The sequence below is a fragment of the Sorex fumeus genome, unplaced genomic scaffold (assembly GCF_029834395.1).
Source record: "Sorex fumeus unplaced genomic scaffold, SorFum_2.1 ptg000009l, whole genome shotgun sequence".
NCBI lineage: Eukaryota > Metazoa > Chordata > Mammalia > Eulipotyphla > Soricidae > Sorex > Sorex fumeus.
Genome location: NW_026606066.1, coordinates 10231072 through 10248822, shown reverse-complemented (window position 1 = coordinate 10248822; position 17751 = coordinate 10231072). Strand labels below are relative to the sequence as shown.

General features: G+C 39.1%; 1 protein-coding gene across 1 annotated transcript in view; it reads left to right on the top strand.

The window, feature by feature from the left end:
* Positions 1-1576, top strand: part of CCDC148 (coiled-coil domain containing 148) — a 350508-nt gene extending 348932 nt beyond the window's left edge. Inside the window, exon 14 of the mRNA XM_056110371.1 lies at positions 902-1576. Within this exon, the coding sequence (XP_055966346.1) occupies positions 902-1048 (147 nt within the window). The 3' untranslated portion in view covers positions 1049-1576. The remainder of the gene's footprint in view (positions 1-901) is intronic.
* Positions 1577-17751: the final 16175 nt, after the last annotated feature.

Genomic DNA, 17751 nt, shown 5'->3' with positions numbered 1-17751 from the left:
TTATTATTTGATCTTTCTTCTTTCTGCCTTGCTATTTACAGCAGAATAAATTGGGCTTTATAGTTATCCCAAGTGTCTTCTGCCCCAAGAGGCAGATCTCCAGGTCTTTATATTCTTGAAGTATCTATTACATATTGCCACAGTCTACTATCAGTGAACATTTTTATTATCCCTATTAGTTTAAGACTTCCTTGAAGGAAAGACCACTGCAATATTCTATTTTCTACAGGGATCTCAAGTTCATATATAATACCTCATAATCTAAAATCTATATGTGGTCACCTTGTTATCGTTGCAGAGAGGGTCTGTTGACGTTTAATATTCATAGAAGGAGGAATAAGGTCCAATCAGCTACGAAAAAAACCAGAAATTGAACCACTCTTATGTCTATTCCCACTTAGAATTAGATTGATGGAAGCATTTTTCCAGTTCTGCTTGAAATAGAAATCCGGCCTTGGAAGAAAAGTTCTATTGATTTTGCTTTTCCAGTAGTGGCCATGTGTTTGATCTCAATTTGCATATTGCCAAATGATGTAGAAATTAAAATGTCTATTTAAAGATATGCAGAAGGTTGAATGCAGCTTGAATTTATTTTAATCAATGATTGTATACATTATGTAATCCTCATCTGAAAGTTAGCTTCTTTCACCCCACCTTTTAAATCATTTTAATATATCAGTATTTTGTATAATCTAGTATATAATATTTTCTACCTCTTAGGGTGTTGAGTGTTTTCAATAAAAATAGCCTACATATAGTCACTGTATACACACTGCATTGATTACCATCTAATTCTCTGTTCAGCAAAAACAAATTATGCAGCTTGGGGGAAATGAAACTAAATGATAAGATTTAATCTAGGTAAGTAAATTGCTATTTAAATTGTATTTTATTTCTACAGATAATTTCTGACCCTAGACTTCGTTTTGAATTGGCACTTAGAGAAGCTGGACTTCACAAAACATCATATGCCAAAGAGACACTACCAAAAATAAGTCCTCAAAAACCTCCAAGAAAGGACATGGAATCTACTGTATTTAAAATCTAGAGCTCATTCTGAAATTCTAGTATATGTTAATAAAGGTTTTTTTTATTAATATGTCTATATAGATAACAACAATTACTACTTTCTAAATGAGTTTAAAATCTCAGCTAGAGAAATCATAGCAAGTATTAAAATAATTTTGCTTCATTTTTGATTCTTATGTCTAATGTTCAAGTTACTAAATTAAAGAAGACTATGGAAATTAATTGACGGATATAGTACATTTAAAAAGTTATATTTTGGAGGTTGTGTTATTTCATGAAAAGAACAGAAAGATAACCAGTTGTGTGGTTTATAATTTATATTGCTGGTACCTGCTAATGTTAATTTCTGCTTATTATTTCAGAATTTGACTTTTTAATTATGGAATTTTCATTATCATTAATACTTCTATTATTTCCTGATTACTATAAGAAGAGACTCAACCTTTTCCTAAATTTAGAAACCAATTTGATACACCATGTTTACTGCAAACCAATCATCCAAACAATTTCATTTTGCAAATTAGCTTGTAAAGAATAAATTAGAAATAGAGTTTCAAGCATGAGAATATCTGTTTTGGCTAGGAAAGAAATGTTTCTATGTACTTTAGAAAAATAAATTTTAATTTATGATATTTAAAATCCTTCCCTGTGCCCTGCTGTGCTTTCAAAAACCCCAGCAGCTGCACCCATTTCTGAGGGGCCACCATGTTGACTCAGTCATGGGCCCTCCTCTACTAAATTTCCAAAATGATGCAAGCCAACTAGGTAAAATTCATGAAAACACTGGTTCCCATGGCTGAAGATACTGGGGCACCCTTGGGAGGCAGGTGGACCAAGTATTTGCCCTGCCAATGCCCTGGAACCACTACACTAAAATTCTCTGCAGTGATGCCAAACTACAAATAATTTCAGCTACCTTGGTTCCCAGGCTGAGAACACTGTTGTCTTCTTATAGTTGGGGAAGACAACCTCCCCACTGTCATTACTTCCTGAAGCCCCAGCAACCATGATTACCTCCCATATATGCAACCTTATCAACTCATTGGCCCAGACCAGAGATCCTCAAGTCTCTAGACAATGCAATACCTCCTAATTCCTCTTTGTTATCTAATCAATTTCAACTCTAGAATTGTATCAACACTTGTGACTTTTTGTCTACATTAAAATGAATTTTTAAAAAGAAAATGCTATTGAAATTTCCAAATTATTAATTAGAAATGTTATAGAAAATTAATATTTCAAATAAAAGTCATGCTTTTGTGGGTTCTTTTCTTCCCCCTTGCTATTACTAAATTCAGAATATACAATATTGTTGAAAGTTGCCATTCTTATTAACCTCTTTCTTTTCTCTATTCTTATCACACAGATTCTAAGGTTGCAAGATTCATGCAGTGGCTAGAAAAATGTACAAAAAGACTAATCAGACTGTTCAAATTTTTGGTTTTATAATACACTTCATATTTAGTCTCTGCATTATCTCTTCCATATTAAGGAGAGAAGAAGGATTTATTTTTTAAAAAATAATACTCACTGTGTGTAGGATAACATTGTTTTGTCCTTCCTGCATAGCCTCAGGTAAAAGTAAAAGGCCCTCCCATTGATCATCGATTTGCTCGAGCGAGCCCAGTAACGTCTCCATTGGAGACTTTGTTGTTACTGTGTTTGGCATATCGAATACGTCACGGGGAGCTTGCCAGGCTCTGCTGAGTGGGCGAGATACTCTCGGTAGCTTGCCTGGCTGTCCGAGAGGGGTGGAGGAATCGAACTCGGGTCGGCCATGTTGACTGCGTGCAAGGCAAATGCCCTACCGCTGTGCTATCGCTCCAGCGCTCAGGTAGTTTAGGTTTATTGGGTTGCTCCCATCACAGTACTCCCATTCCTCTGTGTTTATTTGTAGTTTCTTTCTTTGTGCTCTGTTAACTTGTAAATATTGTTTTTCTTTTCTCCTTAAGTCCTTGGCATAGTTTATTCAGAGCAATGTCCTTTTTGTATGAACACAAGAAGACAGTAAATACTATGTTTTGTAATGTGGGTGTCATTTGACTCTAAATGACATTTTCCTCCTGGACATCTGTTCTCTCAACTTAAGCCTCAGCTGCCCTTACTCCCTAGCACACCCCCAAAACAGGGTCCCAACGAGAGACTGGATGGAACCAGGGAAAGAGGTAAGCTATGCGCTACCCTGGCATTAAGATGGGCCTGACTAAAGTGCCTAATGCTTAACTATAAGTTAAGAGGTTGGTCATGGACAAATGCTGTCATGATCCAAAAAGTAATAACTAGATTCGGACCCTGCTAGGGTCACAATCACAAAATCACAAATCATCCTGTTATTCGTCAATTGCCTCGAGCAGGCCCCAGTAACGTCTCCTTCATCCTAGCCCTGAGATTATATTCAAGGCTCTTTAGGAGAATGAGATCCATCATTATTACTGGTATTTGGCATATTGGGTACGCCACGGGGAGTTTGCCAGACTCTGCCGTGAGGGCAGGCTACATTGGGTAGCCTGCCAGTTTGTCCAAAGTAGGAATGAGATAATAAGATGTCATAATAAGATGTCGCACAGCTGCAAATGCGGCCGCATGGTTCCGGGAGCTGGTTTTTATAGTCTCTGAGTCTTGGCCGCTGATGGGATTACACGGCGCCAGGGGGCCAGTTGGTGGGTGTGACCCCCGCCTACTGGAATTTGGAGGATCTGGGTGGAGGATGCTCCTGCTAGGGTTAGGAATGATTAATCTGGCCTGAGATCTATAGTCTGAGTCTGTGGCAAGATGTTCCCAAGAAAGCTGCTCTACAAGCCTCAATGTATCTCTTACTGTGTCCATACAAAACTACTATTAAGATGTTGATAGTTATTGGACTGAGGAAAGGGAAAAAAAACACTGTAGGAGGTATTATGCCCTTGGTCAGTCAGGAAAGGCTTTGGAATACTCTTAGGTGATGTTTCTGCCCTTGAGCCTGGCAGTTAGGAAGGGATTTCTTATGTTGATTTGGCTACCTGATTGGGTGCTGTGTAGGCTCAGAGTGCGGGGGAAGTTGGGGAGACAAGAAAACTGGAGAGAGATGAGAGAGAGAGACAGAGAGAGAGAGAGAGAGAGGAAGGTGGCAAGATGCACCGCAGAGGGGCTAGCAAGGGGGACAGAGAGAGAAGGATGTAGAAGAAGAATACAGGAGCAGGCACGTGGAGAGAGAGAGAGCCCAGCCTGTGGGATGGAGCGTGGAGAGATGAGCAGGAGAGACAGGAGGAGATGGGAATGTGGGGCAATGGGAGACTAGAATGGGGGCTCAGAGAGACTGGGGCAGGCGTGTGGGGAGAATGGAATAAATGGCATCTGATCAACCAACCCTCATTTCCTCTGCCATCTGCCCCATGAATAGGGCTGCCCTGGCTGGGTGGGTGGCCTGAGGCCCCCCAAACCCAAGTGGCCAGGGGGAGAGCCGCTAGGGCTTCCCTGGACACCCTCGGAGTTTTATACAACTGTGTATTTGGTGCCTATGTTGACTACTATGTCACTTAGTTTCCTTAATTGACCCCCAAGTTGCTTGACATGAAGCCACAGACCATCATCCATGAAAGATGTCAGACCACATCTTCTCCAAGTTCAATACACAGTTTTCAGGTCCTTTGTAACATCTGCATACACTGTTACTCAGGGAATCTCATTCAAATTTCAGTTGAATATTATCCACCGTACAGTTTCCCAGCAGTCAAGACACATAGGTGATGGTGCACAGCAGGAAGGAGTATTACCATTTTGAGTTGATATGTGTGGTTAGCACTGTTAGCACTGTCCTCCCCTTGTTCATCGATTTGCTCGAGCAGGAAACAATAACATCTCCATTGTGAGACTTGTTACTGTTTTTGGCATATCGAATACACCATGGGTAGCTTGCCAGGTTTTTTGCCATGTGGGCGGAATACTCTCGGTAGCTTGCTGGGCTCCCCTAGAAGTGGAGAGGAATCAAACCCGGGTTGGCCGCTTGCAAGGCAAGTGTTCTACCTGCTGTGCTATCGCTCCAGCCCTATGTGTGGTTAGGATATAAAAAATTGCTGATTTGGGAAGCAGCCAAGCTGAATCAGCTAGATCTAGACTAACTTAATTTCTTTCTAGTAAAAAATTATTTTTAAAGGGGACTAGAACGATAGCACTGCGGATAGGGTGTTTGCCTTGCACATGGCCAGTCGGCTGACCTAAGTTCGATTCCTCCGCCCCTCTCAGAGAACCCGGCAAGCTACTGAGAGTATCTCGCTGGTACAGCAAAGCCTGGCAAGCTACCCATGACATATCCGATATGCCAAATACAGTAACAATAAGTCTCACAATGTTACTGGGCCTGCTCAAGCAAATTGATGAACAATGGGAGGACAGTGCTACAGAGGTATAAAGAGTACAGGGTTAAGACATTTTGCCTTGCATATAGCCAACTAGGTTTGATAGATCCCCAGGACACATATGGTCCCCCATGAACCACCCAGAGTGATCTCTGAGCACAGAACCAGGACTGAGCCCTGAGCACCACTGCTGGTGCTTACTCAACAAACAAAAATATAGTATTAAAGCACTGGAAGTTAGCTCAAATAATTAATGTGCATGTCTGACATATACAAAGAGTCTATCCTCAGCACTGCCTGTGCTCCAGAACACCAACATTTTGGCCTGAGTGACCCTAAGACCACTGAGCAGCATTATATCACAGGACAACACACAGAACCATCAGGCTCATAGAGTCAAGTTAAATACCTCTGGGTCCCTAAACACTGCTGCCCCACCTCCAGTATGAATAATAGTTACCATTCATTGGAGCAGGAGCAATAGCACTTGGTAGGGTATTTGCCTTGCATGCAGCCCCCCTGGCTGACCCAGGTTTGATTCCTCCGCCTCTATTGGAGAGCCCAGCAAGCTACCAAGAGTATCTCGACCTCAGGGCAAAGCCTGTCAAGCTCCCTGTGACATAGTTGATATGCCAAATACAGTAACAACAAGTCTCACAATGGAGATGTTACTGGGTCCGCTAGAGCAAATCGAAGAACAACGGGAGGACAATGCTACCATTCATCGAGCCTATCATATATCAGTGTTTATATTGTGCTCAACATGTATCATATTATTAGCACAGTGGGTAGGGCATTTGCCTTGCACACGGTCAACCCGAGTTTGATTCTCAGCATCCCATATGGTCCTAATACCCTGAGTTCAGTCCTTGGCACTCTGCCCCCTCCCCCACCCCATACACACTGCCAGGTGTAACCCTATTGGTTTTCAAGCATCACCAGGAATGGTCTTCATCCTCAAATTAAGGTAAAATGATTTATCAAATGTTATGTGATCATTCAAATGGTAGGTAACAAAGTCAATTTTGTAGATCTGACCATCATTTTTTAAAAAATGCAACAAAATAAAATATAGAAATCAGATTTGAATAACAAATTTAAAAAACCTAAATGCCAATTTGAAATTCCAATTAAATACCAATAAACAGCCTCCAGATGAGCAACAATGTCAAGTAATAATTATAGTGAATAATAGAGAGCATTGGTGGTGGGAAAGCAAGTAGGAAAAGCTGGGCCTTCTTTGGTAAAGTTGAGAACGTGTTCATACACTAATCCTGTACGTCTACTCCAGACACATGCCTTTGAGAGGCTCCTGAATATGTATATATATGTATGTATGTATGTATGTATGTATGTATATCAGGAGGCAGACTGGGGTTCCTGAATGAAAATAAGTCAAATATATAAGAGAATATATATAAAAATTATTATATATAGAATTACATGTAACGATGAAAATCTAAAATTAACATAAACATATTATTTAGAGAAAGGAGCCAGATATAGAAGCATTCTCTGCTCATTTCATTTTTATAAAGTACAAAACAAACTAAATTAACCTTCATTGTTTAGAGATATGTAAGTGGTGAAACAATAGAGGAAAATAAGAAAATGTTAACACTAAATATTATCTCTCCAGGATAGAGTAAAAGATAAAATCTGCACTTCTAATTTATTGGAAATATTTTGTTGCTTACCCGCGATAGTGTTTATGTTTCTAATTATTTTTAAAGTATAAACAAATGGTTAGATACTATTATATGTCAATGCACAAGTTTCCAATAAATTAAAGAAAGAACAGTGTAAAAGCAAAATTTTAAAAGCATAATTTCTCAGCATAAGAGTGCTCCTAATTTTTTTACAATAGGATCTATTTATTTAAAAAACTTAACTATAATTTAGGTAATATGATTTCAACAGTGTTTAAATTTATAGTACTAATGTACAGTTATTGAACCCCACCACCATCAAAATGCCATGAGCTTCCACCACTGTCCTATGTCACCTCTCATTTGATTTTTATCCCCCCTATTCCATCCCCCCATTATTTATTAACATTTATTACCCAAGGGTAAGGTTTTGTCATTGTTTGGTAGGATCTTCTTTATTTCCCGTTACCTTGACCTCCTAGCACCACCTTGATGCTCTGCTTAACTTAGGCTTTTGCTGCATTAGTTTGTCCCTGAAGAAGGAAGGAAGAAAGGGAGGGAGGGAAGGAGAGAGGGAAGGAGGAAGGGAGGGAGGGAGGGAGGGAGGGAGGGAGGGAGGGAGGGAAGGAGAAAGAGGGAGGAAGGAGAAAAGATTACAGGAACCAGAGAGATAGTGCTAGAATTAAAGTGTTTGTTTTTGCATGTGGTGGATCCCAGCTTGATCCCCAGCACCATGTTTGGTCCCCTGAGAACTACTAGAAATGATCCCTGACAGAGCCAAAAGTAATCCCTCAACACTGCTGGATATGCCCCCCATAAAGAATACATGTTTAGCGAGAATCTTTTAAGCACTGTACCATAGATTTATATTCTGTGCATCCCTGCTTGTGTATAGTGGATCGCAACAAAAATGTGCTTATCGATGCTTATTGTTAAAAAAAAAAAAACAGAAGCCTCTATCCTCAACCCCTGGTTGGTAATGGTAAATTCTGAATCAGTTCCACTTCCTTGAGGATGATAGATTTGAATGGTCTCAAATTGAAGAAAGGAATGTAATCCACTTGGTAGGATTCCCTTTTGTGCCTTCCATCAAATCTGCAAAATAATCCAAGTCTCCATTTACCTTTGTTTTCTCCAGCAGAGCAAGTCATTCTCAAACACCAATCATTCCTTGTGTGTTTTGGTTTTCATCTTCTCTCAGTAACAGAGGAATTTCATTTTCAGTTATATTCTTTCTCTTATATCTTGCAGCTCTCCGTCAATGCTTTTGTCTTCAAATCTCACTTCAAAAATCAACCCCACAATTCTTCTCTCACTACTAAGTTATTTCTCTGCTGCTCTTCTCAGGCAAACTTTTTGAAAGAGTTGCCCATAGACATTTCATGTGTTTCCTTTTGTTACATTCCACTGACTGTCATTCTGTTCGATTTAGTTTTGCACTCACCCTCTGCAGACACTGTTCTTTGCAAGGTCACCAAATGATTTTATATTGGCTAACCTGATCACTTTCAGTTTTCATCTCTTTGTCTTCATGGCAACATTAACTCAATGGGCAACTACTCCATTTAGAACATGATTTTCTTTTCGCTTCTATGATACTGACTTCCTTTATCTTCCTGCTTCTTAAGTCACACTTTGGTCTCCTCCTGACATTTTCTATCTACCTCTAAATGTTGAAGCACTCTTGTATTCGATCTTTCAGACTTACCTTTCTTTACTGTTGAATTGCCCAAAGGAAAAAAGTCTTAAACACTATATTTTAGGTCTTGCTTTTAATGATGACTATAGTTTTCATTTCAAGTTTTTATTTCTTTAGAGTGTCCTTTAAAAACTATATATATATATTTTTTATTGATTTTGTGACTGTGTTATAAGGGTTACAATTTTCATGCCTCTCAAAGTGTGCCACTACACTGCTACTACATTTAATCACCAACATCATCTGATCACACATCTAATCACTTTCTTCTAGGGACTGGAGAGAGAGTACAGCAGGTAGGGCTCTCTCTTCTCTTGCATGTGGCCATACTGTGTTCAATCCCCATCACCCCAGAGAGTTCCCTAGGCCCTGCCAGGGGTGACCCTTGAGCTCAGAGACAGGGGTAGTCATGAACACTACTGGGAGTGGCCTCAAAACAAACAAGCAATATCCTACCACTGTCACTGGACCTGCTGCCCCATTTGATCCTTCCTCTCCACTTCTATTCTAGTAATCATTCTTCTGTTTGAATTCACAAATTTCCATTGGTTTTCTATGACCCCCAAATTTGTTTCTCTATATATTACATAAGAGTGAGATCATCCTACTTGACTTTTTCTCTCTGACTTATTTCACTTAGCATGACCTCTTCCAATTTCGTCCATGTTTCGGCAAAAAGCAAGATTTCATTTTTTTATATGCTGAATAGCATTCTATTTTATGTATATGCCAAATTTTCTTTATCAATTTATTAGTTTGGCACATAGGTTGTTTCCTTATCTTGGTTATAATAAATAGTGCTGCAATGAATGTAGATGTGCATCTATTTTTTTGAAAGAAAGTTTTTATATTCTCGAGATTGTTACCTAGATGTTGTTACTGGATAATATGGTAGGTCTATTTTAATATGTTTGATATATCCATGCTATTTTCTATAGAGCTTAAACCAATTTACATTCTCACCAATAGGATTAGTCTTAATTTAGTCAATCTGAAGCTATTATCTTGCCTGAAATAATCCTTACTTTACACTATCCCATTAAGTAGTACTAAAACTTAAACTGAAAAAAATTAATCTCAGAGGCTAATTATCACTAGATATTTCAGTTATTTGGTTTAATCTTTTTACCCTTCAAGCAAGTTTACCTGACCTGGAAATTCCATTGATATTAGTACAAGAGACTTTAATTTGTCTTCATATTAGTCAAAAAAATCTTCTAATACAAAGGCAGTTACTTCTCTAATAATATAACAGAAGCTAGTTCTGATTAGCCAACACAGAATAAAACTTTTGTTTCCAATTTTATGACTATAGAGATGTCTATTATTCAAACAAAATCAGGATTTTTTTTTGGCTTTTTGGGTCACACCCGGTGATGTTCAGGGATAAATCCAGGCTCTACATTCAGGAATAACTCCCGATGTTGCTCAGGGAACCATATGAGATGCCAGGGATTGAACCCTGGTCAGCCACATGCAAGGCAAATGCCTTACCCACTGTACTATCGCTTCAGCACCCCCAAAACATGAATTTTTAAAACCAGTTTTTGTTTACAAAAATTATCCTACATCATAAGGCTTTTAGGTTAGTTATTATACTATTTTCATCAAAAAGCAAAGCAAGACTTCATTTTCCCCCCTAACAGCTGTATAGTATTCCATTGTATAGATGTACCATAGTTTCTTTACCAGTCATCTGTCCTCAGGCACATGGGTTATTTCCAGATTCTGGCTATTTTGAACAGTGCTACAATGAACATACAAATGTAGATGTCATTTCTGTTATGTGTTTTTGCACCCCAGGGGTGTATTCCCAGAAGTGGTATTGCTGGGTAATATGGAAGCTCAATTTTTAGTTTTTTGAGGAATACCCATATTGTTTCCAAAGAGTCTGGACCAGTTAGCATTCCCACCAACAATGAATATGAGCCCCTTTCTCCCTGCATCTGTGCCCACACTGGTTTTTCGTATTCTTTTTGATGTCTCTGTGGTGTAAAGTGTTATCTCATTGTTTTGATTGCATCTCCCTGATGATTAGCAATGTGGAGCATTTTTTCCTGTGCCTTTTGTCTGTTTGTATTTCTTCCTCGAGGAAGTTTCTGTTTATTTATTCTCCTCATTTTTTAATTGGGTTGGAGGTTTACTATACAACTGTTAGAAAAAATGAAGTTATGAAATTCGCTTATAAATGGATGGACATGGAAAGTAACATACTGAGTGAAATAAGTCAGAAGGAGAAGGACAGGCATAGAATGACTGCATTAATTTGTGGGATATAAAAAAACATAGTATGGGATATTTAACACCCAAGGACAGTAGAAATAGGGGCCAGGTGGATTGGTCCACAGTGGGAAGCCTGTCTCAAAGGCTATGGGGAAAGAGCAATTGGGATAGAAAAAGACCCATAACGAAAACTATGGTTGGAAGGGATGACTCTGGATGGGAGATGTGTGCTGAAAGGAGATAAAGGACCAAACATGATGTCTTCTCAGTATGTATATTGCAAACTATAATGCACAAGAGAAGAGAGAGAGAAAAAAGAGAGTGAGAGAGATAGAGACAGAGAGACACAAAGAGAGAGAGAGAGAAAGAGAGAGAGATAGAGACAGAGAGACACAAAGAGAGAGAGAGAGAAAGAGAGAGAGAGAGGAGAGAAGAGAGAGGATGGGCCATATTTTAAAGAAGAAAAGTGCCTACCATAGAGGCAGGCTGGGCAGGTGGGGGTAGTGGAAATTGGCAGGAAGGATATGGGGAATATTGGTGGTGAAAAATGTACATTGGTGAGGGATGGGTGTTGGACATTGTATGACAGAAACCCGATAATGAAAGCTTTGTAACTGTATCTCATGATGAAACTATATTCATGGTGATTCAATAAAAAAATTAAAAAATTTTAAAGCAAAGTAAAAGTCAGGGAGACATACAAACATATATTCAGACATTAAAACATTTCTTTGTTTCCATTAAAAATCATATACCAGGCCAAAGAGATAGTACAGTGGGTAAGGGCATTTCCCTTGTACATGGCTGACCTGGGATTAATCCCCAGCACCTTATATGGTCCTCTGAGCACCTCCAGGACTGAACCCTGAACACACAGCCAGGAGTAAGCCCTGAGCACTGCTACATGTGACTCCAAAACTAAACCAAACAAACATGTAGATACCTGTACTAGTTTAAGAGAAAATATTTGAACTGTCAACAATTGTGAAAACACAAGAACTTCCTTTGATTTCATTTCAAAATAGTTCTCTTTCTGCCTCAAGTGGTTTCTCCTCTATGCTTCTGAAATTGCATCATCAATTGTAAGACAAAGACAAAGACAAATTCCTAATTTGCAGTGTAACCTGCATGTTCTATGCTCCATAGCTAGTCATTTTTGAGATTAAGTTCTGGCCAACTCAAGGAGAGGTGGACCTTTGTCCACCCTCATGATTTTTCCCTTATGAAGGTGACTAAGCTGAATCTCAGGCAACGGGAGGCACAGAAGATAGAGTGAGATGGGTTGAGAAAGGGTTTTTATCGGTAATGAACTGTCAGGATCTCATAACCTCATACTAGCCTGCACAACCACAAGAAGCGAGTTTTATAGAGGAAGATAACTGGCAAGGTTTTTAAAGAAGAGTGAGTTCCAAACCAGTGAAGACAAGAAAGACAGTAAATTCCCTCATGGACTGGTACCCTGAGGCATAGTTCACAAAGGTTTAGGCTTGGGGTAGGGAAGGGTCAGGTCTTATCTTTGCCTGGACAAGGTTTTTTTTTGTTTTTTATTTTTTAAATGTTTGATATTAATCTTTGAACTGGTTTCATCCTATCTTCCTAACTTTGGGGGATTATCCACCTTATGTATCCATCTCCACTTTTGTGGTCAATGCTAAATTTTCCCAGTCTCTCTTGGCATTTTCTTTGGCAATCAGTTTTTTCATTTGAGACTTAAAGTTGTATGAAAACAAAAATGTGTTTACTGGTGACTGTGGTAGACCAAGTTTACAGCTACAGGGGATAATAGCTACATAACTTTTAATAACTAGCACTGTGAGGTGAATGATGTGCCAACCTGCAGAGATCTGCAGAGGAGCAGTAAAGCTATCTCCTGGTGAGGATTGTGTTGGATAACTAAAACATTGACTCCCTGACCCTCCTTTTAACAAATGCTTTTCTACTTAAACTAGTTTGAGACATCTTGGTTGTTTGGTCTATGGATGCACTGATACACTGTTTTTATTTTTAGTTTTCTAATATACCAACCAGCTCATGAGTTCTGTAAATAATCACATCACCTTGGTACCCCTTCCTCCCAGTTATCATTTCCCCTTCCTTCAGTAAGCAGGAAGAGAATATTTAAATTTCTTTACAGGGAACATCACCTTGATCACTGAATGCTGATCTCTGCATTCAGCAAGGCCAAATAAATGTTTTTCCTCTCAAAGAGTTCAACCCATTTTTCATGTTAAATGTGTGTGTGTGTGTGTGTGTGTGTGTGTGTGTGTGTATTTAAAAAGCATGTTTTAAGGCCTACATTTTTTTTTAGGAGTACTGCTGCTATTTATTCAGCCACTGATTAGCTGATTGAATTGTGCATGAACTCCACCTTACTTTTTTTTTCTTTTTCCATTTTTTATAATTTTATTTATTGAATCACTGTGAGAGCAGTTACAAAGCTTTTGGGTCTAAGTCTCAGTCATACAATGAAACACCCGTACCTTCACCAGTGCCCATTCTCCACCACCAAAAATCCCAGTATACCCCCATCCCACACCCTCCCCTGCCTGTGGGGCAGATGATTTCTACATTACTCTCTCTCTACTTTGATCACATTCACTATTTCGACACCAGACCCACCATTATTTAATATTTTACCCCAACACTCAGATCTGCTGAAAAGGCAACAATAGACAATTTGTGTTCTATTGCTGGTTGTGAATAACATATGATGTCGTGTGGCTGCAGTAGGGCCATGTGGTTTTGAAGTTCTGAAATTTTAACACTTAAATCTGGAGGAATTTCTGCCAAAAGTCACTGGGTTTAGAGATCTGCTCCTGAGTCTTTGGGATCATAGCCGTTGAGCAGTTTGATGAGGAGCCAAAGAGGCCATTCGTGGGCGATGACTTGGGGTCTCATTGGGGTGGGGAAGACAGGCCCGGCTCCACCTCCCCCCCCATCCCGTGAGACCCAACAAGTTTCGTCACTGCGGGCCCAAGCCTGACTGTCCAATGGCCTCTGGAGGATGACAGCCACCAAGTTGCCAAGAGGAAGCAGGGCGGGGTGACAGCACCCATTCCCCCCTGGGGTGGCCCGGTGACAGTAACCTACTGCGGGGTCCGGACACATTTCTGACAAAAGCCGCTGGGTTTTGAGATTTGTTTCTGAGTCTCTGGGATCATGGCCGTTAAGCAGCTTGATCAGGAGCCAGAGAGGCCATTCGTGGGCGATGACTTGGGGTCTCGTTGGGGTGGGGAGGACAAGCCCGGCTCCACCTTCATCCCGTGAGGCCCTGTGTGTCACGTCACTGGGAGGCCTACATTTTCTTGAGTTTTATTTTACCTTTGTTTAAACAGCTCTACTGTCTACTTGGTTATACTAGATCTTGAGTTCAAGACATACAAATAAAATATAAAGTCATTTTGAATGTTAAAAAAGAAAAGAAAATCTTTTGTAAAAAAAAAAAAATCCTCCAAATTAGAAAATTTAAAAGCGAAAGTTTGCCTGTAGAGAATTTATGAGAGTAACCCAAGACATGAACATGTTAAGATTTCAGGCAACTCCCAGAAATGAAATTAGACCCTAGAAAAAAAGATCTGAAAATTAGACTATTTTTGAAGTCTGAACAATTTGTTCAGGGAAAATGGTTGTGTGCCTCATGAAATATTTGAAGATAAACACTTAATACGTTGCTGCTGAGTACTAAGAGATACTGAGGAGAAAGTTTTCAGGAACTTAAACATTATGCATATAGCCACAGTGAATGTTTCACTTTGAGACAGTGAAGAACTAGACTTTTGCTAATGAGAGCCACATGCTTCATGACCTGCTTTGGAGTCAAGTCTTGATCCTTAGAGAGGAAGGTGGTATCAAATCTTTTCTATTCTAATCATAGCTTTAAAATGTCTAGAGATGTTTTCTAGTCTCCTATTAGTTATTCTTTTAAACTAACAACGTCTTGTGTGCTTCTTCTTGCCTGCCTTAGAATTATTTGCATATCTTTTTTCACTGTTTAACCTGATTTAAGTTTGATTTAAATATACATTTTTAATGCCACTGATCTTATTCTCAGAATTTATTACTTTATAAATGGGACTATAAGTGTGAGGAAAGAATAGTCACATTATTTTCCTTCTATTTTGCACATTTTCTCAGACATGTCAATATTACTTAGCACCACATATGCTTAAAACTCCTAATATTTATAAAAACTTTCAAAAATAATTTGCTTGTGTTTCTTAAAATTTTTTAGGAATATTCTATCTGAAAGGTTCACCTTCAGAGTAATTTAAAAAATTATAAAAAAAGTTCTATTACTATTGAAACATAAAGAAACTTGAAAAGATTACTCAAAGCCATATTTTAAAACTTACTAAAATAAAATATTTATTTTATTTTACCCGTAACGGATTCGATTTAAATATAAATATTATAATATTAAGATATAAAAAATCACTGTATCGCTGTCGTCACATATTTCATCCATTTGCTTGAGCGGGTGCCAGTAATGTCTCCATTCGTCTCAGCTCTGAGATTTTAGCAGCCTCTCCTTACTCGTCCTCCCCAACACTGCCGTATTGGAGGCTCTTTCAGGGTCAGGGGAATGAGGTCCATTATTGTTACTGTTTTTGGCATATCAAATACGCCATGGGTAGCTTGCCAGGCTCTGCTGTGCGGAAAATATAAAAATACTATAAATTATTATTAAAAATAAAATAAAATATTATCAGGGGGCTCGCTGAAGGAAATTCAGCACAGCGGACAGCATTTTATGTCCGCATGGACTATGAAACAGCTTCCAAGAAAGGAAAGATCTAGAAAATATAATGTATTTTTATCCATATTATATCAAAATGCCATAGTACTTAAAACTAGTTCAGAATTTAAAAATTAATCCTCAGGGTGTTATTTTTGTTTCTAGACTATTTGCTTTTACTCTCATTCCCAGTCCAAAAATGTATTATTTTAGAGTTGTACAAGAGTACAGGCATTAAGGCAAGTGTCCAACCCTGTTTTCATCTCTGTCACCATAGTGGTGTTCCCCGAGCACCACTAGAGGTCAGTCCCGAGCACAGAACCCAGAGGTAATACCTGAGCCTAGCTCCTTAGGGATCAACAGCTTCCTCTGGAGCCCCCAACTTCAAAGCATTTAATTCAATTCAACAAATATTTCTTGAAATTATAACATAACATAAATTCTTTGCAGCCATAAAAAGAATAAAAATTTTGGTGATAGTTACCCAACTCCTCATGTTCTAAAATTTAATCATACATTTTGAATGAATTGTTGTAGTTTTTGAAATTGTATTGTAGGGTGTTTGGAGGATCCTCCCAGGATGGGAGAAGCATGCTGAAAGTAGACTATAGCTCAAACATGATTACCACTCAATAACTCTTTTGCAAACCACAACACCCAAAAGGAGAGAGAGAACAAAAGGGAATGCCCTGACACAGAGGCAGGGTGGGGTGGGGGGATATGGGGTGGGAGGGATACTGGGACTCGTGGTGGTGGAAAATGGGCACTGGTGGAGGGATGGGTATTTGATCATTGTATAATTGAATCCCAAGCACAAAAATTTGTAAGTCTACAACTGTACCTTGTGGTGTTTCACTAATAAAAATTAAATTTAAAAAAAATGATATGAAAACAATTGAATAGTCCATTATGGAAGAATGGTCACGGTCACGGTCACGGTCCTCCCGTTGTTCATCAATTTGATCAAGCGGGCCCAGTAATGCCTTCATTGTGGTATGTATGAATATGTCTAAAATATCCTGCCTCAGGGCTGGAGAGATAGCACAGTGGGTGGGGCGTTTGCCTTGCACCCGAGTTCGATTCCCAGCATCCCATATGGTCCCCTGAGAACTGCCAGGAGTGACTCCTGAGTGCAGAGCCGGGAGTGGCCCCTGTGCATCGCCGGGTGTGACCCAAAAAGCAAAAAAAAAAAAAAAAAAAAAAAAGCAATAAAATATCCTGCCTCTTTGTGACAATGTGAGTGAATACTAAGGTGTTAAGAAAGATAAGAAGTGTATGATTTCATTAATGGAATATGAAGAGACAAAACAAACTCAGATCTAGAGAACTGACAAGTTGTAGGTTGACTGAAATCAGTAAAAATCAAATGTTTGGTGGATGGAGACAAGACCTTGGTAATGTACACAGAGTCAAATTAAAATGCTGTACATCTGAACCTATGGTGTCAAAAGCCTCAAAAATATTTATTTTTAAAGAAAAACATTTGGAAAAATCCATAAATAATACAAGGGCTGGAGCGATAGCACAGCGGTAGGGTATTTGCCTTGCATGCAGCCAACATGGCCGACCCAAGTTCGATTCCTCCGCCCCTCTCAGAGAACCCGGCAAGCTACCGAGAGTATCTCGCCCGCACGGCAGAGCCTGGCAAGCTCCCCATGACGTATTCGGTATGCCAGACACAGTAACAACAAAGTCTCCAATGGAGACGTTACTGGGCCCACTCGAGCAAATCGATGAACAACGGGAGGGCCTTCATGGCCTTCAATACAAGTTGAACCCTAGATGTTATGGATGAAGGTGGGAGAATAAAAATATTTCAGAAATACACAGAGCAACTGTGTCTCTAAGAAAATAAAATTGAAAACAAAGACGCCCTCAAATAAAATATGAGTTTCATAAGAATTCTCTTCTAGAGAAGTGTTCTATACAATTTGGGGTCAGGGATATGTGATGTTCCAAGTTAATTATCATAAATAATACTATTGGCTCCAGACAATTAATAAGATGGTACTATTAATAATAAAATGGCACTTAATAAAAATTAAGCAGCCACCAATTAAAATGGAAGACATGTGAACAAAT